This window comes from Hyperoodon ampullatus (assembly GCF_949752795.1).
Source record: "Hyperoodon ampullatus genome assembly, chromosome: 12".
Taxonomy (NCBI): domain Eukaryota; kingdom Metazoa; phylum Chordata; class Mammalia; order Artiodactyla; family Ziphiidae; genus Hyperoodon; species Hyperoodon ampullatus.
In genome coordinates this window covers 38,189,220-38,204,220 of record NC_136925.1, presented here as the reverse complement: position 1 = coordinate 38,204,220, position 15,001 = coordinate 38,189,220, and the positions used below count along the sequence as shown (strand labels likewise).

The window sequence follows — 15,001 nt, the reverse complement described above, 5'->3', positions numbered from 1 at the left end:
GCAAACAGGTTTGAATCTTAAATTCAGCCCTTATCTTTCCTTTGCTTCCTGATCCCTTCCTGATCCCTTCCTGTTGTCTCCCTCATGCAGTCAGTTGGCCAGACTAGCCTGATCCACCTCCATGCTGCTGCCATCCTTCAGCTTTTTCTTTCCCATCCCTGCTGCCACTACCCTAAATTAGGCCCTCATTATCTCTCACCTGGAATATTGGAAGAAACTACTTCTAACTAATCTTCCCTCTCCTTTCCCCTGCACCCAGCACACTATTGCCAGAGTAACAATATTAGGCCCAGAGTAACACTTTTAGTCTTTAGCTTTAATCACATTGCTCCCTTGCTGACAAATCATCCATGCCTTCAGATTGCCTGCAGGATGATGCCCTGACTCTAAACCTTTCAAGGCCTTTCACTCTTCAGGCTGTCTTCTGGGCTTGTTCACCTTCACACATTGCCCAGATGGGCAGCCCCACAGCTCCTGAGCCTGCTCGCCATACTTTTACCTGCTTATTACTCTAACCTGTTCCTTTCTCCTAAAATACCATTTTTCCATTCCAATAACTCCATCCCACTTCTTCCTCCATTGTCTGCTCAGGGAAATTTGACCATCTTTAAGGCACAGTCTGAATTCTGTCTCTACTGTGAGGCAGGCACACCTCTAACAAGAAGTGGTTTTCTTTCTTCCTTTGTTACTTTTTGTAACAAAAAGAGTAGCTTTTTGTTACTCTACTATCTTTGTTATCTGTTCCTTAATATTATACAGTTTAACCATTTTTGGAACACATTATTATAGCTCTTTTATTAGACCTCTTATTTCTTTGTATACCTCTTAGTATATGTGTTGAAGAAATAGAATTTGAGAGAATATGGAAAGATGCCATAACTGTCATTTGAGGATTTGAAATACTTATAGGATAGGGTTAAGGAAGAGAAACTAGTTAATAGTTGTGGAAAGATAGGATGATGCAGTAGGAACTGCAGTTAGCCATAGAAGCCATAATGTGAGAAGGCTATAGAGCTGGGTTGCACAGAGTTCACTTATTCAATCCTAATTTCCATGAAATTGTAAAGCTATTAGAATATTCGTGTTTACTGTTGATCTATTGTAGCTCTGGAGCAGAATTTTGAAGGCCAAGTTTGTCCCCCCAAAATTCAACTTACAGACTTTTCAGAATATTATTTTAAATTAGTGATATATCTATAATAGCTAATTTCCCAGGACTACGTAGTATCTGACATATATTTAAATTGAGTTGAAATATTACTTTAGATTTGCTACACCTCTTGTTTGTCCACCAAGCTACCCCCATATTTCTCTTTGACTACCACAAAAGCCTTCTAACCGGTCTCCTCATATCCACTTTGTCCCCCCCACCCCAAACAGACACCTAAGTCATTTTTCCACATTGATGATAGAAGTTTTTCTTTTTTTTTTCTTTTTTTGTATTTTTTTAAAAATATCTGATTACATGACCAGATGCTTAAGTTACTGTGGTGGCTTCACATTGCTCTTTGGATAAAGAGCTAACATCCAGTCATGGCCTGTTTGACCTGTGTGGTCTGGTCTCTGTCTGCCTCTAGCCTCATTTTGTACAGTGTACTCAGCCTTGCATGTGCTCATTCTTGTGCTGTGGAGACACTGCCCTTACCTATTCTCTTCCCACACCCCTCTTTCACATCTTCCTTTGGGTGTCAACTCGGTCATCATTTCCTAAGGAAGCCTCTGACTTTCCCTGCTAGGCTAGTTCCCAGTTGTAAGCTCTCACAGCATCATCTCTCTTTTTCCTTTGTGGCATTTATTACTATTGTAATTTTACATTTATTTATCATTCTTTCATTATTACCAGTCTCTTCCACTAGGTTGTAAGCTTCACAAGCTCCGTGCCTGGTTTTGCTCACCATGACATCTATGCCAAGCACTGTGCCTGATGTATGGAAGGTTTTCGGTCTGCATTAGTTGAATGAATGATAAAGGTTTTTTGGGGTTTTTTAAAAAATATATATTAGTGAAAGGAAAACAATTCTGTAGAATTTTAGTGATAAAGATTACAAGATACTAAATATTGCTTTCGCTTATGACACTTAGATGATGTTAACGAATTCTCCCAATTTTTATACTTATTATACATATTGTAGAGTATTAGATAATTAAATGTAGTAAAGTGAGATAATAAAGAATCACAGAGTAAGAGAAAAACCCAGATGTTGAATAGTCCAGGCCTCCCTCTAATGTGTTGTATCAGAGGCTGTGCAGCCTTTTTTTTTTTTTTTTTTTTGCGGTACACGGGCCTCTCACTGCTGTGGCCTCTCCCGCCGCGGAGCACAGGCTCCAGACGCGCAGGCCCAGCGGCCATGGCTCACGGGCCCAGCCGCTCCGCGGCATGTGGGATCTTCCCGGACCGGGGCACGAACCCGTGCCCCCTGCATCGGCAGGCGGACTCCCAACCACTGTGCCACCAGGGAAGCCCATGTGCAGCTTCTTAAACATCTTTATTCTCAAGGGACTCAGCATCAACAGAGACTCCTCTGTTTTTTAATTTCTTCATGTCGAGCCAAAATTCACCAGCTATATTTTCTGTCTATTAGTGTCAGTCTCTAAAGTAATACTTACCAGGTCTATCGCCTATCCTTATGGTACCCTTTCAGATGAGCAGACAGTCATCATGTGCTCCTCTAGCTTTAATTCTCCCAACCCTGCTCTTCACACACTGTATTCCTGCCCTATTGATTCTGGAGACAGCTGTGTCCTCCTCTTTCTCCTCCAAACTTTCACACATACTGTCTCCTCTCTAGAACACTCTTTTTTCACTTCCCCTCCTTGCTTCAGCTCCCCTGACTACTTCGTCTCATCCTTTAGGTCTCAGGGAGGTCCCTTTCACCACTCCTTCACCCCTGCTTATGTTAGTTGCCCTTTCTCTGTGCCTATGTTAGTTGCCCTTGTTCATCTCCTAAAGTAGCTCATGCCATATTTTATTATTATTTTAAATCCAGACTGTATTATCCACATGGAGGGAGACCACAGCTCACCATTGCTCACCATCATGTCCTCCACTCTCTGTTTAGCACTGTACCTGACATGTAGTAAGCATTTACTACATTTTTGACTGCATAAATTTGAGAACACCAACTTTACTGTTCTCCAAGCTAGCATTAATTTTTTTTTTTTTTTTGGTCAGCCAAGCATGTGGCAGTATATGATTTCACCATCTTCTGGATATGCTCCAGCTTGTCAGTATTTCTCCTTAAGAGAGGCACTCAGAATAAATCATAGTGTTCCAGGTGAAGTATGACCTGGACTATATGAAACATTAACTCTGCAAGTTTAGAATCCTAGGGACTATTTATGCTCAGGAGCAAAATTTCTTATTTTTGTTGTGAGCTAGTTTTTGAGCTGTGAACATTATCGAATTATCTTTGTACTTTTTTTTTAAGGGTGTTAATGAAGTGAATTTAAAGATGTGGTGTTTTGGAAACCTTTAATTTACTCAACCTGTTAATCTGTTCTCTGGGTTGTTAACTACTGTCTTGTGTGAAAATTGATGGGTAGAAGGTATGCTTTTCTGACTGCTCTCTTGATTTCTGGAAACTGGTCTACTATAGTTTCTTTTCCTGACCTTTTCAGTAATGCATTCTGAAAGTGGCCAGTGTTTCAGTGATACATGATGTTTCGGGGTCATGGTTGGAAGAATTCCTTAACTTTTGTTATGTTGGGGGGTAGAAAAGGAAACAGTATTTATAGGAAATTATATATGCTGGTAGTGGGTAAGACTTTGAGAGACAGAAGGAGAAACAGTAAAAGAAAAAGAAAATATAAGAGTTGAGAAAAAAATAGATGGCAAAAAAGTAATAAGGAGAGGGACTTCCCTGGTGGCGCAGTGGTTAAGAATCTGCCTGCCAATGCAGGGGACACGGGTTCGAGCCCTGGTCCGGGAAGATCCCACATGCCACGGAGCACCTAAGCCCATGCATCACAACTACTGAGCCTGCATGCCTAGAACTCGTGCTCCGCGACAAGAGAAGCCACCGCAGTGAGAAGCCCACGCACCACAACAAAGAGTAACCCCCGCTCGCCACAACTAGAGAGAAATCCTGCGCACAGCAATGAAGACCCAATGCAGCCTAAATAAATAAATAAATAAATAAATAAATAAATAAATTTTTTAAAAAAGTAATAAGGAGAGAGATGTAGTTTTCTGATCACCTTGTCACCTTCCATGTGCTTCCACAGTGGTTTATGCTTCACTCATGTTGTCTGTTCCATACAATGACTACAGAAAGTAGATGTTGTTAATCTCATTTTACGGAAGAGGTGATAGTCTGAGTCATACAGCTAATAAACAGCGGAAGGATTTTTCAAACCTGGTTCTAAAGCGGTCACTATTCTACTGACTTAGCAAATAGTTGGTACATGAGGTGAAGCAGATGGAGAGTCACTATAGCATAATGGGTAAGCATGTATATAGACTCTAGGGCCAAGTGGCCTGGGTTCAAATCCTGGCTCTATCAAGGCTCTACTGTCTGTGGTACCTTGAACAAGTTGCTTGATCTCTCTGTGTGCCTCATTCTCCTCATCTGTAAAATCAAAGTAATTGTGGTACCTTCCTCATAGAGTTGTTGTGAATTAATTTAATTAATATATAGTAAATAATTAATATATAGTAATATATAGTAAAATGCTTAGAATAGTCCCTGGCATATATAAAGTCCTATGTAAGGATTTGTTGTTGCTGCTGCTGCTGTTGTATTTTGATGATGATGATGATGATGATGATGTATGTGTCCTCTGTGAAAGATCCCCTCTCTGAGAAATTTGAGGAAGATGTTGTCAGAACTGTTGCCAGGACTATTTCTTCAGCGTGACTTGGCCAGCTGTCAGAGTTCTTACCCTCATATCCTTCATTAGAGGATATGAGTTCTTACCTTCATATCCTTCATTCCTAACCAGGCTCAACCCCCCAAACACAGCCACACACACATCCTCACCTTCCTCTTTTCCCTTTCTAGAATTAGGAGCCAATTCAGAGCTTCTCTTTAATATTATTATTATTTACCTCAGGTAATACATAAATAAGGGTCTAGTAGCGTAAGTTAAAATCTGTAATTCAAAGCAAAAAATTTGGAGAGTGCTCCCATTTTACATTTTCTTCTTCAAAAATAGGGTGCTTCGCAGCCTCCCAACAGTTCAGGTCTGTAGGATTTAAGTAGATTGTTACATAATAATACAGAGCTTTGGACATCTCTGGTGATTATTTGTTTCTACTATAATATAGCTTAATTACCTTAAATTAACAGATATTAGAACTTCTTTGTAAAAATCATTAACCCCTCTAACTTGCTGAAGGTCACTTACTAGATTAAGGAGAAAATATAAGTAGAGAAAGAGCTGTAACTGTTGTCTTGCAGAGAGCCTGAAGATCTGTCTTATTTTGAAACTATTGAAAGAGCAAGAAGGGACCCTTTTAAAAATTTATTTGGAGGCATGAAGGGTGAAAATTTTCTTAAGTAATGGACTGACTCATTAATTCTGGCTATGTTAGCTTACTTAATTTAAATTAATTTGTTGTTCAGAATTCACCCAAGGAAGTCTTAATAATTCAGTGAAGTATTAAAATACAAAATTTTACTGTTTTTAGAAACAGAGTCACAGATTTGGAAAGCAAACTTATGGTTACCAAGGGGGAAAGGTGGGGAGGGATAAATTGGGAGATTGGGGTCAACATATACACGCTACTATATATAAAGTACATAACTAATAAGAACCTACTGTATAGCACAGGGAAGTCTACTCAGTACTCTGTAATGACCTATATGGGAATAGAACCTAAAAAAAGTGGATATATGTATACGTATAACTGATTCACTTTGCTGTACAGCAGACACAAACACAGCATTGTAAATCAACTATACTCCAATACAAATTAATAAAAAAATTTTTACTGTTTTCGCCACATTCAAGAATTCTATTTATATGTTATTTATGTATACTTTGGTGTAACCTATTTGATTAATGCTCATGAACATTGTTCTAAATATTAATTTATTATAATATGTTACCCATAGTTTTCTGTCTTTTTTCTTTTTTTAATGATGCCATTTAGTTCTTGTATGACAACCATTTGCAATACTTAAACATATAATCTTAGAAAGTATTACTGACCTTAGTTGTAGTAGAAATTATAAAAATTCAATCCTCATAGCAAAAAAATATTACATTTTATGTAAAAGACCAACATTGTCTAGAATGATTATTCTTTGCATAAAAAATAAGAAATGGCAAGATATTTGCCCATGGCATTCATTTCCATTTTACTTCTCAAATAAATTTTCTACCTGTGAAGACAGAAACCATTTTTTACCACTTCCCCTTACCAGCATCATCGCCACATAATACCACTTCATCCAAGCCATACAATTTGTATTTCACCTGCTGTCAGCTACCACAGAACAGTTTAAAACTATGGGTTCCTCTCATTATCAGAGCAAATGGTTAAGCTTGCGTGGTAGGGTATAGACAGTGGGAAAACCCAGAAAGAGGAGGAAGCCAAATCATTAGGCCTCACAATTTTGATATTGTCACTTTCAAAACCAGCCATGGGTTTCTCTAGTTGTTTCCTGAACTTGTTGCTTCCTCTTTCTTCCACCAATCCTATTTCTTTTCAACAAGTCCCATTGTCTGATTTTGAAAGCATGGGTGTATTTGCAGCAATTCTCTAATTTGATCTGACTGATTTTGTGAGGGTGTGTTAATTCTCTTCTTTCTTTACTTGTTGGCAGGGGCCTTGTACACGACAGCCAGAATAACCTCCAGTTGAGGGGCTTGGTGGTGCTACTTATTTCTAAGGCAGCTGGGCCCAGCAGTGTGAATGCTTCATGTCAGAGCTATGACATGGTCAGTGGTATCTATTCATGGTAAGAAGAAATTTTGACATTGCTCTCTAAAGCATGTTTTCTTACAATGGTCAGTAGAAATCACTGTTTAGTTTTTTGTCATTCTCTGATTCAAAGATAGATTAAAATATTTTGTAAAGTTAAAACATGGATTTTTGTTATTCTTAACAAATCTAATGGCTTAGCTGCTTTGTATGTAACTCTGGTGAATTTTGTGTCTAATATTTCTCATTTCTGCCTTGAGCATTTAAACTTTCCTATTGAACACTACCCTCCTGCCCCATCATGGTATCATTGTATTTCTGTAGAGAACTCTATGTCATTTAGTCCAGGATTCATGATTTTTAAACCTACTCAATATGATAACTTTGTTGTGTATATAATGATGCAACTACCATTTTAGGAGATGTCTACTTCAGTGCTATATCATTTATTTTATTTTGCTTATTTTTATGGTGAAGAGGTTTTTATTAAAGTGACTGGAATAAGAAACTTTTACATCTCACACATTTAGATTAAAAAATAAATTTATGAGTACGTATCAGTCATTTTTTGCTGCATATAAAACAAACTTTAAATTTTCAGTTTTGCTTTTTTAAATGACTGCATGTTTTTTAGTAATAATATATCAGATCTTAGCAGTATACTTGGCACTGTGTTAGAAGCCTGTAGGGAAGTAATAGTCTGCAAGTGGACTTGGGCACCTGAAATTAAAACCACCCAGAAACACGGGCGACAGGAAAATTTTCCTCACAAAAAGAAGTATTTCTAGAAACTTCAGCTTACGGTTAATATATCTTTTATTTATTTACTCTAAAAACAAATCCACATCTTAGATTTTTAAAAAATTCCTGGTAGTCTTACCCATAAATGTTTTTTTTCTTCTGTAATATTTAAGGATGACTAGCTTGCCTGCTATGAAGTCCAGTGACCTTCTTCATTAACAAGCAAGCAAAGATTATCACTGTTGGGTTACAAATGGCCTCTCCTCTAGCCAGGGTAATTTTGCAGAGCTTTTACCATTGATCCACATAAGTGTCTTCACTAGAAGAAATATCTTAGGATCATTTTCAGTTCCTGTTCACTCTGTGATAATTTATATTTATTTAGTGCTTTGTAGGTTACTGATCATTTTAATGACAGTTATCCCATTTGACCCTTACAACAATTCCATAGGTAAGAATTGTCATTATACTTATTTTACTCTTGAGAAAACTGAGTTTCAGAAACCTTGAGATGTTTTTCAAGGTGACATGACTAGTAAATGAGGAAAAGTTCAGGCTCTAACTATAGTTCTCTTTCTTCCAAATCTCATGTTTGTTTTGGTTTTTTTCCTTCTTAATTTTATTCGGCTTTTCTAGTCTGATTCAAAAAATTTATTTCACTTGTAGATTAGACTAGCCATTAAATTAGTATACCAAAAAAGGTCTTCCCTTAAGTATGTCTAGGAAAACTTATGAACGGACAGTAACTTGGCAAATCTTCAATGCATCTGTCTACATCCTTCCCCAACCTGTTTGAATTGGAGCTCAAAATTTTACCCTGTAAATTTTGTAGAAAAGCTGTTGGCTGAGTTCAGTTGAAATAATTAGAGAAAATACATAAACATCTGCAATGAATACCAATAACCTGTTAGTCCCTGGAAAGGAATTAGACCTCACATCACCTTGTAACCATGTATCTCTGTTTCCTGTTTGGAACTCCATTGATTTTTCAGTCTCTGACTTTAACCGTTTTATTGGTCAGTCATCTGCTCTTTCTTTAAATTTATTTATTTATTCTTGGCTGAGTTGGGTCTTCGTTGCTGTGCGTGGGTTTTCTCTAGTTGCAGCGAGCGGGGGCTACTCTTTGTTGCAGTGTGCGGGCTCTCATTGTGGTGGCTTGTCTTTGTTGTGGAGCACAGGCTCTATGTGTGCAGGCTTCAGTCGTTGTGGGATGTGGGCTCAGTAGTTGTGGCGCACGGGCTTAGTTGCCCCGTGGCATGTGGGATCTTCCCGGACCGGGGCTCGAACCCATGTTCCCTGCATTGACAGGTGGATTCTTAACCACTGTACCACCAGGGAAGTCCATGGTCAGTCATCTGCTCTTGCATTTGGGTAGCCATACACGCCTCTAATGAATACCAGCTATGGTTTACTATCACTAATCCTAAAATAACACTTGGAAGTATTCAACACATGATAGGTGTTCAGTAAATATTTATTGCATAAATGAATAGTCCCCATTTTATAGAAAAAGAAACTAATGCTGAGATTAAGACTTGTCTAAAATCCTCTAGGTAGAAAGTGATGGAGTTAGAATTTAAATCTAAAGTGTATTTCTTTCTACTATGCAGATGCTGTTATCTTTATTGTATGTACACAGTGCACTGTGTTGTGACCTCGTGTTTCCAATTTCTTATTTAGCCTCTAAGAAATAGCTGCATCACCTTCTGATCCTTTACAGGAACATAATGCATTTGGTAGATGGTTGTTGTAATATGAGCAATTGTAAAAGAACTCTGCAAAAGAGTAGGTGGTACATTATGAATATAAAATTTTTCCAAATGGCATAAATGGGTTTCATACCCAAGTGTATAGAATCCACAGTTACATTTAGGGAATAATCCTGGTTTGTGGTTCCAGGCTGTTTTTCTGTAATCAAACTTTATCTAGGAAGTCATTGGTGATGCTTGGCTGTTCTACACACTGGTTAATGTGAAAATGTGATTTGGCATACTACTACGAGAAACCATTCATTTGTTTCTCTACCCCTGAAGTCATTTGTTTGGCTCCTGCTAGCTTAATTGTTCAAGTGTAACTTTTGCTGGAGGCTTGTATCTATAATGCCACAGTGAATTATTTAACATTTGAGGGAAGTACTGTTTTGGGAGCTTTTAAATTCACCTCTTAACTACTGGGATTTACATTGTTGGTGTTTTTCTCTCATAAACTTGACTTTGATGTCAGTTAATGGAACCTGAGTAAATTACCTAAGGGAACAAAAGTGAGTTAGGTGACCTCTTTTATTTGGCCTAAGGATATAACTGCTGGATATATCTTGTAGATGTGTCTCGTGAACTTATCACATAATGGCCAAGAGAGGCAGAATTTAGGCTAAAATGTAATAACTGCATTTTGAAAAACAGGTGAGTCACATTTATAAAAATGCACTGTAAACATCTACCATAACCTTTTTCAAACAAGACCGTGGACTTTAGGTTTATTCTACCAACCCTGACTTTAAAAGTTGGTTACAAAGGTGATCAGGCAAAAAAAAGTATTACTAAATTTACAAGCATCCCTAGCCACAACTGGGAAAATGTTTATAACTTATTCTTAATGATAGGATGTTTATATTTTGTGTACAAAAGATAGATCATGTAATATATAATACATAGCATAACAAAGTATAGACTTCTCTAGTGTTATATGATTATTACATTTAAAGAAATGCAGGTGAATTTTGTGACTAATGGTTCAGTTTTCTCAGTTGGTTTAGGAAGAACTGACTCAAATATTTCTCATCTAACTAGCAATTATAAACAGACCACAAATTTTCACTCTACCTTCATTCCCTGAAATTTCCTACCACCTCTTGTTAACTGTATTAGAAGCGATTAAAACATTTGCCAAGCACATTTTCTTTTCTTTTCTTCCTGAGTATTCAGCTAGACTGCATTTCCCAGCCTTCCTTTGCAGTTGGCTGGGCCGTATGAACGAGATCTAGCCAATAAAATATAAGGATAAATGAAATTTACAATTTCCTGACCATAAAAATCTTATATTTGCAGTATACCTTAAGCAGGTGATTTTGGAAGTGACCAATTCAAGATGAAAGGTACCTGCACCCCTTGGAGGAGAGCCACCTGTCCATCAGGAATATCCATGTTGACTTGATGTGTGAGAGGAAAAATCTATTTGTTCAACCACTTAAACTTTAGGGTTTATCTGTTAATAACAGTGGCACCTTAATTAATATTTTGCTGTTTCTGTCACCCAGTTATCCCAGTGAATTTGGTAATCCTTGGTTACTCCCACTCTTTTATCTTCTGTGTCTAATAAACCAACAACTCACAAGTTTCTCCAGGTCTCTTTTTCTTTCAGTTAACTTTCCACTCTCCCATTACAGGTCTTTGTTACTTCATGTTTATTTATTTATTTTATTTTTAAATATTTATTTATTTATTTTTGGCTGCGTTGGGTCTTCATTGCCACACACGGGCTTTCTCTAGTTGCGGCGAGCGGGGGCTACTCTTCATTGCAGTGTGCGGGCTTCCCATTGCGGTGGCTTCTCCTGTTGCAGAGCACGGGCTCTAGGTGCGCAGGCTTCAGTAGTTGTGGCGCACAGGCTTAGTTGCTCCACGGCATGTGAGATCTTCCTGGACCAGGGCTCGAACCCATGTCCCCTGCATTGGCAGGCAGATTCTTAATTGCTGCACCACCAGGGAAGCTCTACTTCTTGTTTAGATTTTAGCAATAGTTGTCTGTTGGGTCTCTGTGTCTGTTCATGTTTCTCCTTCAATTTTTTCCTATTGGGTCTTGTTAAATTGAACACCCTGCTTTGATCACTCATTAAACAAACTCTTATTAAGCAATTACTCTGTGGTGTTCCAGGCACTATGCTTAGTGCAGGAGATACAAGCTGAATACTGTATGGTATTTACCCTCTGTGACCTTATTATCATCAAGCCAGGGAACATACAAGTTTACAAACAACTGTAATATGATGCTATAGATACTGTAAGTAAAGTATAAACAATTCTTTGGAGCAATTAAATATGTTGGGAGAGGAAAGGAGAAAATTTCAGAAAAAGAGACCATTTGAACTTTACAAAATAGGGAATTTATAAGTGGGTTTTGAAGGTAACTAGGAGGTTGTCAGTTGGAGGAAAGCAGGTAGTCAAGGGGTTTGGTAAAAGGTGGTTGCGTTCTAGGCAAAGGAAGTAACGAACAGACTGACCAAAGACATGTGGTCTGGTACATAGTACGTAGCAGGACTCACAGAGTGCCAGCACTGTAGTGGGCACTCAGTACATAATTGTTATATGAATGTATGAATTTACATAATAGAGACCAGGTTCATGTATATAGATGTTATGGATTGAATTGTGTCCCCCCTAAAATTCATATGTTGAAGTCCTAACCCCTTGTTCTCACAATGTGGCCTTATTTGGAGATAGGGTCTTTATTGATGTAATCAAGTTAAAATGAGGGTTATTAGAATGGACCCTAATTTAGTGTCCTTATTTTAAAAAAGGGGAAATTTGGACACAAACATGCATATACCAGCAGCACACCCTGTGAACATGAAAATGGTTTTTTTCAAGCCAAGGAGAGGGATCTAGAACAAGTTCTTCCCTCATAGTGCTGGCAAATTAATGTATTACAGAATACTGATGAGGAGATGGTGTAGAAAAGAAAGGTTGAAGTTGAATTGTGAAAGGCCTAAGGAATTAGAGCTATATCCTGGAGAAACAGTGGGGAGCCATCCAAGAGGCAGCAGAATAGACTTGGAATCTGGAAACAGACTATATCACCTATTAGCTGTGCCTCAGATTTCAGCTCTCACATTTCAGAGAATGGTTTTAAGAATTAAATGAGTGAATAGAGTAATGCATAGCATAGTAAGCATTCTCTAAGTGTTTATTCTTATTCATAGCTATTATAAAGGTCTTTAAGCAAAGGAGTCACATTAATATATCTGTGCTATAGAATGTAATTAGTTGAGAAGATAACCCAGAGAGTTGAGGTCCAAGAGGTAGAGAGAACCAGCCAAGGAGTTATTGAAGTAGTCTAGGTGATTGCCGAGAGCGAAAACAGAGACCTGGAGAGGTTAAGGAGTCTTTACCTAAAACAAGAGGTTAGCAGTTGGCCAAGCCAGACTCAGACACAGACTCATTAGGTCCTTTGATCTCATGCCATTTTCTACCAACATTTCCCAATTTGTGCTTCATTTGGGATGAAGGTTTTACTAGGTCGTCAGTGGGACGAAAGGTCCTGTGGTCAGATAAATTTGGGCGTGCCAACAGATTGCTTCATTTCAGAAATCTGAAGAATTGTTAGGTATATGTGGCATGCATCACGAATCTTTAAGAAGAGATATTGTTTCCCAGTTATTTTACTATAAAACCCTGTAACCCTTTTAATCTTTGCCAATCTGACAGGGGGAAACTATGATTGTTTTTTTTTTTTTTTTGACTGTCAACAGTACATCTTGTAGAATGCTGCAAAACAGTTTGGTAAATGTTATTTTATGTTAGGGTACCTAACTTTGAACCCTAATGGGGACTCTGTGAGGCAGAAATAACAGAGTTACCAACCAGAAAGCTGAGACTCAAAAAGATGAAGTAACTTTCTGAGATCCTACATTAAGTGATCAAGTAAGGGAAGAAGTATATCATGTTGGTTATAAATTGCCTTAGTTTAAATCTATCACGTATTTGCTATGTGACCCCAGACAAGTTAGGTCATCTCTCTGTACCTCATAGGTTTGTTGAGTGGATTAAAGAAGGTAATACGAATAAAGCACTTAGAACAGTGCCTTGTGTGTAGACTGCACTTAACAAGTGTTGTCTATTATTGTTATTCCAGACCCCTGTCATGCTGCTTTATGTCCTTTATCAGATTTCTTACATGCTGCCACCTTCTTCTTGCCCACCGTTCTCTGTCTCTGTTTGCTAGAGATAAATTATGATAAGTAGAACATGCAAGAACGAAAAAGTATTAAATGAGTCAGGGGTAAAGTGATTGTTATTTTCGCCTTTTAGATGGTCTGTTGGCTTGGGTACATGTGGGTACTGGCGAATTTTAAAGCATGCCAAGTCTATTTGTAAAACAAGTACTTTTATCTTACTACTTATTTGGCTTCTGAGTGGCAGGTGAGCTGATGAATAGGAATAAAATTACGGACTGATTTTTTTCTGTATTTATATGTAGTGCTGATAAAAGAAGACTCTATGCTCTATGTGCCATTAAACACAGTTCAGATGATCTGTTTTCTTCATATTAGCCCAGCATTCAGCATGTTCCTAGCACATGGATGACAGTCAATGACTATTTGGCTACAGCTGAATAATAATGTCTATTATTATTGTTGTTATTATTATTTAATCTTGAAGCAAGGAAGTCCTTTCTAAAATGTTTCAACACTCTGGACCTATAAACAAAAAGATTAACACATTTGACTTCATTAAAAAAGAATATTTCAATGGAAAAGAATTCCCATAAAGTCCAAAGGTAAGTGCCAAAATTATAAAAATATTTGCAGCATACATGACAAGGGGCCAAGTTTTAATAAAAAAAAATCAGTTGGAGATCTTATGAATAGGAAGAAGATAGTACAACACAGACATGGACAGAAGACATGAACAGGCTATTCAGTGAAGAAAACTCATAGATGGTTAGTAAACAAAAGGGGGAAAAGGCTGGACCTCATCATACAGGGCAAATTTTAAAAAAACCGTAGTTTCCCCCTGTCAGATTGTCAAAGATTAAAAAGTTTGATACTCAGCATTTCTTGGTGAGGAAGAGGCACTTGAATGTTTTGTTAGTGGGGATGTTAATAGGTATAGTTGCTTAGAGAACAATTTGGTAATAGCAGTAAATTTTATTTTAATCCAGCTACCCTTTGATTTAGCAAAACTGTGTACTGATGTATTAGCATAAGCGCTCAAAGATGTATGTATAAGAATGCTCTTTGCAGTATACAACCAAAGTGTCCACCAAGAGGGCACACGTTATGTTGTTGATGCAGGGGAGTATCAATGGATCGTTTAAAAGAATTAAGGAGAATTGGTATGTGCTTATCTGGAAAGAGCTCAAGGAACATGTAAGAAAAGCAAGACTGAGAAACGTATTATATAGTTTGATCCTCTTGGGGCTTGACTGAGTGGGCAGTGGATTTTTATTTGCATGAAAAATATCTCAAAGGAGACACAAAGAGCTGGTAATAGTGGTCACCTCTGGGGAGCGGCAGCTGTGGAGGGAAACGGGATGAAAGACTTTGTTCATTCTTTGTCCTCTTCAGTGGGCTGAATTATTTTTAATTTATACATGTTTATTTATGTACTTCTTAAAAATTAGTAAAAATTTTTGTTGAGTGTTGGTAGTTAGCTTAGAAATTCTATCCTACTATTA

The 15,001-nt window shown here is 37.7% G+C and overlaps 1 protein-coding gene across 1 annotated transcript in view; it reads left to right on the top strand.

The window, feature by feature from the left end:
- Positions 1 to 15,001, top strand: part of PDSS2 (decaprenyl diphosphate synthase subunit 2) — a gene marked incomplete at both ends in the record, with an annotated part of 268,075 nt that overhangs the window by 100,494 nt on the left and 152,580 nt on the right. Inside the window, one exon of the mRNA XM_079716464.1 lies at positions 6,771 to 6,905. Within this exon, the coding sequence (XP_079572590.1) occupies positions 6,771 to 6,905 (135 nt within the window). The remainder of the gene's footprint in view (positions 1 to 6,770; positions 6,906 to 15,001) is intronic.